Source organism: Patella vulgata, chromosome 7 (assembly GCF_932274485.2).
Source record: "Patella vulgata chromosome 7, xgPatVulg1.2, whole genome shotgun sequence".
Taxonomy (NCBI): Eukaryota; Metazoa; Mollusca; class Gastropoda; family Patellidae; genus Patella; species Patella vulgata.
Genome location: NC_065885.2, coordinates 55,541,205 through 55,554,596, shown reverse-complemented (window position 1 = coordinate 55,554,596; position 13,392 = coordinate 55,541,205). Strand labels below are relative to the sequence as shown.

General features: G+C 38.1%; 1 protein-coding gene across 1 annotated transcript; it reads right to left on the bottom strand.

The window, feature by feature from the left end:
• Window positions 1–1,092: 1,092 nt before the first annotated feature.
• Window positions 1,093–11,087, bottom strand: LOC126827921 (potassium voltage-gated channel protein Shaw-like). Its single transcript, XM_050557502.1, has 2 exons — window positions 10,860–11,087; window positions 1,093–1,746 (listed from the first exon to the last, which is right to left on the bottom strand). Exons 1-2 carry the CDS (start codon window positions 11,085–11,087, stop codon window positions 1,093–1,095), a joined length of 882 nt encoding a protein of 293 aa, XP_050413459.1.
• Between the last annotated feature and the right edge of the window lie 2,305 nt (window positions 11,088–13,392).

The following is a 13,392-nucleotide window of genomic DNA, read 5'->3' as shown; positions in this document are numbered from 1 at the left end:
TCACGTACAACCGGGGAATCGAAACCACGCCATTTGACTCAATGACAGACTTTATGATACAGCGGGCATAATTATAAAGAGCTCCATTGGAGCAGCCTATTATTCTGAATGCTCATAGCTATACACAACACACATTTTCTATATTAATTTAATTGACTATAAATTTCCTCATGTATTGTGTATGTATGTATGTTGATTTGTGATTAAAGATGCATTCCTGCGGCAGTTAAAACCAATACTGTGTTCCCTAAAAAACACCCATTGGTCGCGCGCAGAACAAAAATGTTGAGGTATCACCCACTAGAAACCTGTCGGCTTGCTGCAGGGAGCGCTTGGTATTGTGATGATGGAATGGTAAACGCGATAAAAACGGCGAGGATAATCCAAGAGTTGTAAATGGTGAGCGAGTAATTACAAACACAGGCTAAATTGGACCGTCCCTTCATAATTAAATGCTGCTTAAAATAAATTTTTACAGCTTGGTGTACTTCCTTGCGATTAAAATGATTGTTTTGAAAGAGATTTGAAGCAAACTTTCGATAGAATTATGTTGTTGTTAGTTAATTGTATTTTATGTCCGCTTCCACCGAAGTGATATCGCAGACAAAGTTTGAATTATGTTTTAGTCCCAATTTTTATCATGAAATCACACAGTTTGTAGGCGAGAAGGCATCTTTAAACTGTGCGATGTTTTTAGAACAGGGAGAGAGAGAGAGAGAAATGGGGTTTAACGTCCACTCGACACAAACTAGGTCATTTCGGGACAAACATATGGTTCAATTTTATTTCAATAATTCGCTTGCGCGTAGGGGTCTTTAGCAGTGGGAGGAAGCCGGAGGACCCGGAGAAAACAAACGAGGTTGGACAGGCGACCCTACTCCTTGTCACGTACAACCGGGGTTTCGAAACTACGCCAGTTGACTCAATGACAGGCCTTATGATACAGCGCGCACGTGGTAACCATTCGGCCATCCACCCCCCCTAGAAATGAGAGAGGTAAATTCTGAAGAATAAATACAATGTGAGTTGTGTTTCTCAGTGGACAATTATATGGGTTTATTTCGGCTTTAAGAGACATATATATTTGTTAGTTCACGCCAAAGGACTCACTTTTATAGTTGTGACACTGCCCTTTTTCTCTTTTTGAGCTTTGTTGAAATCCATTGATTTGGAATACGTATAAAATAGAATAAAATTATTGACAAAGACAGGAATGGTAACAGCGAGAAGAAGAACTCCTGAAATCGCGGCCAGACTTCCAACAATTTTCCCCAAAAATGTAATTGGTACCATGTCGCCATATCCAACAGTTGTCATGGTGATAACAACCCACCACATAGCATCAGGTATACTTTTCATGTTGTCACGTTCACAATAATAAACCACTACCGAAAACAATGCAACGCACAGTGCCAAGTACATTGTCAACAATGCCAGTTCTTTAGTGGACATTTTAATGGTGTAAACCAATACACGGAAACCCATGACGTCTTTCACAATTCTGAAAAAGCGGAACACACGAGCTATTTGCAGGAATCCAATGAAGTCGAACAATGAAATGCTGTAACGTTCACTTGGTTGCAGGTGATCTACGGTCAGTTTAACATACATGGTTATCAGGGCTATAATATCACAAATATTCACAGCGTCTTTAAAATAGAGACGTTTATTCGGACATGTAGCAATTCTGAGAATAAATTCCAATAAGAAGAAAGCCATAGCAACGTATTCCATGTACGTTAGGAAGTCCAGTCGTGCATGAACACCATTTAAAGTTTCGGATTCGTTTTCTGATTCTTCTTCTTTCGACGGAGGGGGCGCTGGGAGTTGGTCGGAACCAGTGTTCGATGAGTTTTGGTCGGAACCAGTAGTCGGTTGGGGTTGGCCGGAACGATCAGGAATGCTGGGGTCCCGGAGGTTCCGTCTCTCTCGTCGTTGTAGTGGTGGCCGAACCATTCCATCGGGTGGTGGCCGGCCGAATTTAAACTTATATAGCCCACTGAATTCTTCATCGTTCAACTCTCTCATACAATACGGGTGTGTGCTCGCCGCCATTACAAAGAGGGATACCAAGACAAATATTACCGACACAACCAAATAAATCTGTAATGATATTTAAAAAAACACACAATTAGAACAAGTTTGACGGGAAAGGTAACATACACTCACCATCAATCTATGACCTACGATCTGTGAATAAATATTATCTGTGACGTAGTTGAGGGAGGCTGTGGTTGGTTTTCGTCGGGAAATTAACATGGCTTTCAGAACAATAGAAAAACGAATTATGCAAGATTTTCATAAAGAGCTGATAGTTCTTACTATAAAAGTTAAAAATAGATATGAAAAGAGAATATGTTGAGAATTTCAGTCAAATTACGGTCTTTTGAAGAAGAGTATAGTCTCGATTACCATTGCTACCGTTATTACGATAATAAACAAAGTCTCGATTATCAACTTTTAATTAAATTATTAACTGGCAATCGTGTTTAAATCCGTTGAAAATGAAAACCATACAATAGTCCGGAGAGTTGATTATGGTCTTTGCATGTGAATAAATATCTCATTAATGATTTACATCAAATTTGAGGCCAAACGAAAGATCTGCATTTAAGACAGATTTAGTTTTTACATAATGCATCTTTAAGCTTGTGCGCAATAATTTTAGATAAACGAAAAGTCAGACAGAATGCACCCCGGTTATAGTTCGATGTTAATTTGATTCCGTTTTAATTGTATGTATAAAGAGGGAGGGAGAAAGAAATGGGGTTTAACGACACACACTAGGTCATTTCGGGCCTAACGCATGGTTTAATTTTATTTCAATAATTCGCTTGCGCGTAGGGGTCTTTTGCAGTGGGGGGAAACCGGAGGACCTGGTGAAAGCCCACGAGGTTGGACAGGCGACCCTACTCCTTGTCACGTACAACCGGGGAATCGAAACCACGCTAGTTGACTCAATTACAAACTTTATGATACAGCGCGCACACGCTAACCATTCAGCCATCCAACCGCCCTTTTATGTATAAACTACATTAAACCGTGAAATGTTATGGGGATAGCGTCCTACCTGTGGACTAACTGAGCTAGTGAAAATGGCACACACGCCATGCCGTTTGCTCCGAGGGTGATTTGCTGTACGTCGAATTCCAACAGGTAATGGTCCTTCTGCGCGCCAGGCATACCGTCCAAAACCACCGACAAGGGGAAACCACTCTTAAAAATCCCAAGGAACTTTCTCGGCTAAGTAAGTGGATTGAATGGGGAATTCGGTGTTTATGAAAAGATACATTATGGGAGATAAGATAAAGAGATGGTAGTTCTCGCTATAATTGTTAAAAACTACATAGTGTAATGGTAATTTGCTGAAAATTTCAGTCAAATTGATCCACTATGAGCCGAGAAATTTTCGCATAGTCTCGGTCATCATTACTAAAATCATTACTATAAACAGCATAGTCTCGATTATCCACTGTTTTGATTTAATTATCAATGGCCGTTAAGCGGCATATAGGAATCTAATCCGGCCAACATCGATGGCTAGCCTTGACATCGAGAGTTTATTATGGTCTGGATAAGTTAATTAATGTCTAATTGATAATTTAGATAACATTTCAGGCCTGCAGGCCTAAAGAAAGACTTGTAATAAGCAGATTTTGCTCTTGCATAATGCATGTTTAAATAAAATGAAATAGGAAAGTATTAACACAACTTTTTGAAAATTAGGACCCGGTGGGTTGTTTTACTCTATGGACACCCAGTAACGACCGATACTTTCACTGCGACGTAATAATACGGCCTTTGCAAGTCACATAATGGGCTTTAATACAGTAATTCGGTGATTATAACAAGACATAAAGTCATTTCCTATTTCCCCAGGCGAGTGTTGCAGTGAAAGCGGTGTAACGGCACATATTATTTATATAAGGGACCTGTCCGTCAACCCGGGATACATTCTTTTGAAAGGGGCTGTAATAATCCTGACGGCTGCTCTGGATTTTATGAGTTCCTTGCCACCTGACTACTTTGGCCCCGAAACGTTTTAAACGACGCAATAGAATTTGGATAAAATTGAATGAATTTAACTAAAACTTGTGAAAAACATATATGCTACTGTTAATTTTATTCCTGACACAGTAACCTATAAAGCGACCATTTCTCGTTCATTAGGTCACAGTTAATGTCGACACAAATACGTGTTACAAACAAGTGTTACAGATTTGAATCACCTAGGTATACTCAAACCGGTGTCCAATTTTGGTGACAAACTGTAGCCAACGGATTGACTATTATGGTGCCACAACGGTTTGCCCCGATTTACTAAGATGTAACCACGAAAGTTCACGGTACATCCCTGTATCACTACGGTATCAACACGCATAGGCGTACGAGCTCCCCCCAGCCCCCCCCCCCCCCATTTTGGGCACCAAATGCTGGGAAAATTTGGGCACACAGCTGTTTAAAAAAATATTGTGTTCTTGAATGTGTCCAATTTAACAGCAAATTTATTATCATTATGTAACATACTAAGAACCTAACTACATTTTTTGGGCACCAACCACCACCGCCCCCCCCCCCCCCCCAGTCAAAAATTACCCCGTACGCCTATGTCAACACGGTATATTAAGGCTTGACTTCGGGTTTTCCTGTTTTATCCTGGTCGACCATGGTCGTCCCCGGTATCGCCACAGTTCGTCAGGTTGTGGATAGATAAAGTCCAATCACCATTTCCCGGTATTTGGCTTAGGGGGCGATACGGTGAGCATAGCGAAACCGGGGTTGCTATAATACGATGGGTTTAAAATGACGCGCTTTTGATCCCAAACTTGTTGATAAAGATATATACATTTTTTGTACGTGAGAAGGAGTAGTCGCCTATCCAATCTCCGGTTTCCACCCTCTGCTAAAGACGCTTACGTGCTTGCCAATTATTGAAATAGAATTATACCATATTTAAGTCCCCAAATAGCCTGGTTTGTGTCAGTCTGCTGATTAAAACACAGATCTTATTTCGTTTCGATTTTTATAGTTCAACATTTCGTTTTACTTGTCTTTACTACACTAGGATCTGGAAATGTTGTTATATAACCCGCGTTATGGGTGGTGTGAGGGATTAGCCTATGAAACGGTCTGTTACGGCGAGTTTTTGGCAGGAGGCACACGGAACTGTGCGTAACCCACTAGAAACATCAACGCTGATTGATTAATCAAATGTTTGATGTCATAGGATCAAAGCCGCTCGTATGACCCCTGACGCGACCTTCCACTACAACCGGTCATGTAGTATTTTAATCAGATTGTGTTTGTGTCGAGTAGACGTTAAATCATGTTTCTGTATTTCTGGTTTGTTTCAGTGTGGATGTCATCATAAGTAAGAATATATCAATAAATCTGGTATACTAGAAGAGCACCACTGGTATCCATAGTGAAACCTACTTATTGGCTGAAATTTCAACATCGAATTCCACAAAGACGTCTATGTTGAATTCTAACAATTTTTTTTTTACGTCAATTAAATTATAATATAAAAGCTGTAGTACCATGGGTCGTCTGTCAGGCGTGGAGAGCGGACAACACCCTAAAACCGGTCGCCACATCCGGCGTATAACCCATGCATCGTTTCTTACTACATATTTTGGAACAACCCTTGATCGTCAACTGACTCTGGTTATATTTGCTTCGTATTCTCTTCTTAGGACTCCACTTTATTCTGCCACTTATGCAGTTTATGGTTACACACAGGAACAGCAATACCACATTTCGTTTCTACATTTTATATTAAGCACTGCTACATATAGCTTACACAGTTACAAGCATGAATTATAACAAAGTCATTACCTACTCGCACGACCCCACCATTCAGTAGAAAGAAGGAGTTTAATGACGGACCCCAATAATTCATATCGTCGGTGAAGTGTCAAAAAGGTGTATCTAAGGATTTCTAAACATTAGGAAATACAACTTTTTGCATTTCAAAATTTCCACAAATCAAGATACAAAATTTGGACACATGATACCCAGAACAGCTCTAATTGGCGTAGAGATACACAGCTTAGATAGAAATGTGCATATTAATTGGGAGAGTTTAAAAATGCAAAAAAGTGTATTTGACTAATTTCCCGAGATACACCCTTTTGACACTTCACCGACGATATGGCTCTCATACGACTTAACGGGGTATTCTGAAATCAGATGATGTCCCTTGAACCTCAACGGTCTCTACTCTTTTAGAATCTGTCTGGTGTCAAACCTAGAACGGGGATCACGGTGGCTAAGTGGGCAAGACGCTGGCTCGCTAACCCGGAGGTCGGGTGTTCGATCCCTGCATTGACCGAGAAAGTTCATCCAGATTTTCCGGCGTGGTTCTCCCTTGTTAGTGATGCAGGACGGGGGACTAACAAGGAGAGATGTCTAGTTGTTCGGATGGCACGAAAACCGAGGTGCATGTAAAAGATCCCTTGACAGTTGGACTTTCCTTCATAGCACTCTGTCTGGCGTATGCCCGTCTTCATTAGCCCAGTTTGGAGCAGAAAAGTAGGACGTTAAACCAATTTCATTTCATTTTATTTCTAACCTAGAACGCACATTCTATTAAACATACATTTATTTAGGCTTCAGATGTTATAGAAATTTTTAATTACACCTTTATTTACACGACAAGCTTGAAATCAACTCTGTAGACCACGGATGACTTGGATATTGCCTCGTCCATTTAAAATTAAATCAATAAATGGCGGACCAAGCTAACGTTTACCGTTACTCGCTGATGTCACAACCGGAAACTGGTGATGAAAAGCCTGCCAAGCGAGGCTACCATAGCCATTGGGCATGTTACTTGATAATCGAGAATATGTGGGGGGAGTTATAGTTTGTCAATCAAACGATCGCCAATTCTCATAGACGGTGAAGACGCAATTGATGCCTATTTCTAGTTCAAACTTCTAACAGTGACAATTCCGTTCAGAACAAAGTAATTTGACTGAAATTTTCAACATTTTCTTTTTTTATCATCTATTTTGAATTATTATAGAAAAAATGGCCAACTCTTTATAAAACTCTTAACTAATGTATCTTTAATTAAATATTCTCAGATTCACAGCCAATAATTATTCTATTGGCTAATTATGATTTAATTTATCATGGAACATTTATCACGTGCTTTTAGAAATAGAATCTATCCTTTTCCTGTTATTCTCGCACTATTTCATAAACAGTTTTATTTGTGTTTTAAATAAACCCATATCATAGCTAATATACTGATAATGGAGAATACAAATAAAACATATGTATTCATCAAAATAACTCATATCTTCTGGTGCACTTATATTCGTCTAATACAATTTCACATAAATTATCAAACAGTATTACAAAGCCAGTTGTCCTATATTAGTATTTAAAATACAGATGTGACGTCATCCTTTGATGTTGGAGTACCATTATTTCAAATAATCGTACGGGCAATGTGCCAAGCGTAACTTGGTAAAATATTGAACTCGAGTGACGTATTTCATTGCAAAGCACGTGCAAATGTCTGTATTTTAAGTTGTTTAATGGTCTCGAGCTTAAGACATTGCGTAATATATTGTAAAAACATTCGGGCCTCACGGCCCTCATGTTGTTACAATATATTACTTAATGTCTCGCTCTCGACCATTAAACAATACTTAACATCCATTAGTACACGTATGGTATTATCGGCTAAAGAACAGAGATTGAAGTTCCAGACTCTCCTTTAAAATGGTTCTGAGCATATCTAAAAAACAGACAATGTGCAAGATTGGTGACGACAAGCCTATTATGGTCCATGTGATATGTGGTGTGACTCAGGGATCGATTCTAGGCCCTGTAGTGTTTTTTCATCCGACCTTTTAATAAAAACCGTAACACGGAAGATATAACGATATATTATAAATCTCCTTCAATGCGCTAATTATACTTTAATTGATATTGAAAACTGTCAGGACGAAATCAGATTAATTAACCTTTCTGAAAATAAACCCTAAAACAAAACAACATCATAAAAACATCAGGTTTCTTGAAAGGTGTTAATGGAAAATAATGTCATAATTATCACTATGAAATTTATAAATATAGAAATATCCAACTGGTTAGAATACTGGGCCCTTATTCACGAAAACTTAAACTAAGTTACAATCGAAATTTTAATAAATACTGCAATTCGATTGGCTGACCAGTAAAATCAATTTGCATATATCCAATGAAGTTGCAGTATTTCTTAAAATTTCGGTTTTAACTTAGTTTAAGTTTCACATAAACTAGACTATCATAATGCCATATTTTTTTAAAACTTGCCCAAATATCAGTGAATCCAACATACTGTCGCCAGCTAAAAAAAAAAGCCAAAACTCATCATCTGAGCTCATTGGCTCCCAATTCAAAATATTACTCTGCAAGTTCTGCACCCGGCAGTACATATTAAAATCGCAAAAACATCTTTCTCATTCCCTGGTCCCCTCTTACTGAATTCATTACCTTACAACACAAGAACTATTGACCCGTTAAATACATTTAAAGTGAAACTAAAGACATCTCTGATTGAAAAGCGATATAGCAACTTTTGTTTAATTATTAACGCGCCTTTTAGAGGATTCTTATCATGTAGGTTATTGATATTATTATTGACTTTCTATAACAAAAAAAGTAAAGGTTGGAAATAAGTATCAGTATATTAACTGATTTAAGGATATTAAATTCTAACAAGAGTAATGTTAGGGTCAACAGTATCTTTATACTTAAAAACCTATTATAGGAAATCGAGTATTGGTAAAATAGTATTAAGTTCTGGATAGTTTTAGACCTGCTTGAATCAATTGTATTTAACAATATTATCTTGTGAAATGAAATGAAATGGGGTTTAACGTCCTATACTGTTCTGCTCCGAACTGGCTAATGAAGACGGGCATACGCCATACAGTGTGCTATGAGGGAAATTTTGCCCGGACAGCGGCACTACGGACTACTCTTATATCGAATTACAACTGTCAAGGGATCTTTTACGTGCATGCCAATATGTACACGGGACCTCGGTTTTTCGTCACATCCGAACGACTAGACGGCTCTCCTTGTCAATATTATCTTGTATGAACAACAAGCCAGATAATTCATATATATGTCTCAAAAGTTAAACAAGCGGGTGCCATAAAAGACACGCCCACATTTTGCAAGAAATGGACAGAGAACAGGTTAAAAAACGGATTTTCGTACAATCAGGGGACATAATCCAGGATGTTACGGTCCGACATGCATCAATACCAAGAGGAACTGCAAACTCTCACCAATATCAAAAAGAATGTTACTGTCCACAAACAAATGTTAGTCCATACGGACAAAATACTCGTTCGTCCAAATGAAAATATGAGCGTATATAAAAATACGAACACGTTCTTGCCTTCTAGGGCGGGTTGGATCATCGGTTGGTCTAACGCTTGTGCTATAGACCACAATGTCTGTCATTGCGTAGGTGACAAAAATAAGGGTCGCTTCCCAACCTCATGGGTTTTCTCCGGGTCTTCCGGTTTCCTCTCACAACGCGCAGGAAAATCATTGCAAATACAATTGCACCACGTGTTACTCCCGAAATGGCCTGGTTTTGTCTGATTCAGGTGAAATTAAAAATATATGTTCAGTGTCAAACGGTCTTGGGTGGCATCAGACCGCAACATGTTATGGCGCCTGCCTTATACGCAAAATGTCTAAGAAAGTTTGGTGACTCTCGAGTCTGCTGAATTGGGAAATGAGATTATGAAACGAAAAGAAAATACCCCCCCCCCAAAAAAAAAAAATAAAAAAAATAAAATAAAATAAACCCAAAAAAGTACACTATACAAAATTACAAAAGAGTTTAGATTGGGGATGTGGCTTTAGCCCTTTAAGCCGTTTACCTGTTCAGCTAAACTTGTAAAGTTTTTTGGGTTTCGGGGACACTAACCCTGCATAAAGTCTGTATTTAGATATAATACGTACTTAATACTACCCCAAAAATTTCAGCAAGTTCGACAAAAGTTTTCAAAAATTCATTTTCAAATTTCGAGTGACAGGAGCAACAACTCTGCAAACAAATTGATACATGATCCAGAATTTTAACCCCGTCTTTCTTGGAAGTAGCTGAACAATCTCAGCAAGTTTGGGATTTGGTTCTAAAAGGAAAAACATACATCTGACCTGTAGAGTGTTGTGAGTATTGTGAACGGGCGGACGGACGGACATGGGTGTATATAATCGGAGTTAACCCGCATAACATACATTTAAACACACAAGTCTTTCACTTCTATGAACTTATAGTTAAGGGACACTCTCACGTTAGTAAAATGTTTTGTTTGGTTTTTTGTAAAAAGTTTGATTTGACGTGATCGGACTAAATAGCGCATGTATACAAATTTGATTGTATGCAAAATTTGAGAAAAATCTGACAGTCCATCGATGAGATACAATTAAGTTACAATTTACGAGTCGTAAACATCTGTTAGTAGTTTTAAGGAGTGAAAATAAAGCTCAAGCAAAAGCCCTTTCCAATATGATCTTATTTAATTACAAGTGATAGTGCCAATACCCTTTTAAATGAATTATGTCCCCCATCCGTGAACAATTTTTATTTATATTACCTTTGCCCACTTTGAAGAATTAGGGTTTTCCAAAAGGTACCATATTTTCCATTTGAGTGTGTTGCACCCATTCACCATATCTGTATTACTTTGTCCACGCATTAAGTTTTTATTGAATACATTCAACGTCTGCTGATCATCCAAAAACGTGGAAAATCTTCTGTGGCAACATTCTTCCATCTTCTTGTCGCCCAAACCCCAAAATGTAAGCTCTCTTTGGAAAAGGTTCGGACATACATCTTCTGGTAGATGAAGTTCTCCGCGCTGAAAATAATCCAGAATTCCACGAAAAGATGGTGCATGCCTGTCGAAATAATATTCTAACTTATTTTCTTCGGGCAGTTCCAAGAATGCCGACGCCACTATATCCTTGAAAATTTTCGGTTTGATTTCAAAACGACTACCGTTAATGTTCAGAGTTACTAGATTCTCACTCTCAGGAACTCCATTCTTTGTCGACTCCATTATTTTGTAGTTGTTTGTTTGTTTCCAGTTCTTTGTGAATAAACACGTCTGAACGAAGGGGCGTTCACTGGCAATGGATGTGCAAACACGGTTTATCTATGTGACGTATTAATAATACATGAGATAGGATAAAGCCCACAGGAAACACCTTGTGATAATTCCCATGTGAATAGGTATACAGAATTACTTGTATTATTGTCACCGGTATTGCTTACCTTTTTATATGGAAGACCATACGTGTAATCTTTAAATAGCAAAACGATAAAAAGTTGGGTGAACGAATCGCTTACCGTTTTATAAATATTTGTATGGAGGGCGAAACTATTAAAGTCAACTGCGGACAATGTTTTTTTTTTAGAGATAGCTTCCAACTTGTTGGAGTTTTTTATAGATAACTTCTGACAACGCCTCATAAATGCGCAGAATTCGCGTCTTAGTGAAAACTGCGTGTGTAGATCTCACGTCAAGGGGATTGCTACATGAATTGTAACAAACCGTGAAACATCCGTTCTTCAATGCGGATTAGCTATATAGACAACCTATTTCAAGTACAAGAAATCCTATTGGGTATCAAACATCTTCAATAGGAGGCTTGATCTCGCTTTAACTACGTACATCTTATCATGTCCTTCACGTAATACCCTGCATATTTCGGCACTTATTTCGATTGGATACAAGCCCAGCTTGTGAGCCTATCAGATTCCTCGATCGTCGCGAATCCCAAGTCTCGCACTTTCAAGCTAAAATTTCTACCTGTGATAATCGAGTTGCAAAGTTCAAGGTTCATTAAATGTCAAGGTTGTCGTGGAGGTCGCGATGTCTCAACCTCTGATTGGACGCTACTGCTCACGTGTCTATAGATAACATCGCTATAAGTTCGGGAATTGTGAAGTAAACAAGTAACGTCCAGATATCAAACTAGAATGTGTACAGCCTTTAGAAGACTTCGCAATTGTTTGATCTTCCATTCACATTCATCATAATACCCTGAATAATTCTAAAATTTCATCAAAACATCAAATGGTTGAATGGGCTAAATTGTTCTACTAAAACATGCCATTTATCTGGGCTAATATAAATATCCATTGAAATGTACTAAACGTACCTTCTCCGAATCGATATCATTTATCCATCTATTCAATTACATCATTTCAAAGCAAACAGTTCAGAATAAGAATCATTTATAATCGATTAATGCGTGGTATATTTCTCTTTACCTAAATTAATTCAAATATACAGCCGACAGATCAATCAAATATATAACAAAGACAACTACAAATCCGATTGAAATATATATAAAAGCATTTAGTTCGTCGAATTTTCCCTTGCTAAAACAAAAGACTGATACTGAACTGTTAACGAGCCATTTGGTACAGGAAAAGTAAAGGCAAATAGTCGTAGCTAATGGCCGCTAATTTGCAATAGTCTGGAATACAATAATAATCTTCCAGCACTAGAGAAGAGGTGTAATCAAACACCTCATCTGAAATCTACCAATAGATACCACTATCAAACTTAGTACGCCGTCCACATCTGAATAAAACGAACCCTGAATCACGCGCCTGACGTCAAGTATATCGCACTATCTCTAACAACTATGCCAACAAATCCCTATGGACAAGTTTTTAAAACATCGTATAAATCAAACTAAGTTTTCAAATCATCACAGAAAGAATCACTGCCAGAACCTCCGACAGAAGCTTTAAAAGTCAAAATGTGAGCGGACAGATAACGCCGCAATATACAGACCGATTTTTTAAAAAAAAAAATTCGATATCTTCTACCTTATGCCCTAATGAAAAAACGGTTTTTAAATATTTCTGTTCTGTATTCCATTTACAGGGATCCACAAATTTGAGCGTGAAAGCGGAAATAACTGTCGAAAATGTCCATCTTGGTACCCCACTCAGCAATCACGCCAAGTTAATTTTCTCTTATAATACATGCATTTCAAGGAAATTGTTTTAATGCGTCATCTTAGTAATTGGTCACATTAAAGATACATTATGGGAGATTAGATAAAGAGCTGGCAGTTCTCATTTTAATAGTTAAAAACTAGATAATCTAAAGGGAATTTGCTGAAAATTTCAGTCAAATTGATCCACTCTGAACCGAGAATTTAGCGATTGAATTTTGGGCCTAGACTCGATCATTATCACTACTAAAGTCGGTACGATAAGATACATAGTCTCGATTCTCTATTTCTTGATTTAATCATGAATGAGCTTAGTGCGGCAGATCGGACCCTAATCCAGTAAATATCGCAGGCTAGCAATGACATCGAGAGTTGAGTATGGACTGGATA

Excerpts from the sequence above, each read along its gene's own strand:
- LOC126827921 (XM_050557502.1), bottom strand. The coding sequence starts at position 11,087 with ATGGAGTCGACAAAGAATGGAGTTCCTGAGAGTGAGAATCTAGTAACT. Across the intron at positions 1,747-10,859 it reads AACTTCATCTACCAGAAGAT|TTCCTAACGTACATGGAATA; the intron begins GTATGTCCGAAC and ends GCACGACTGGAC.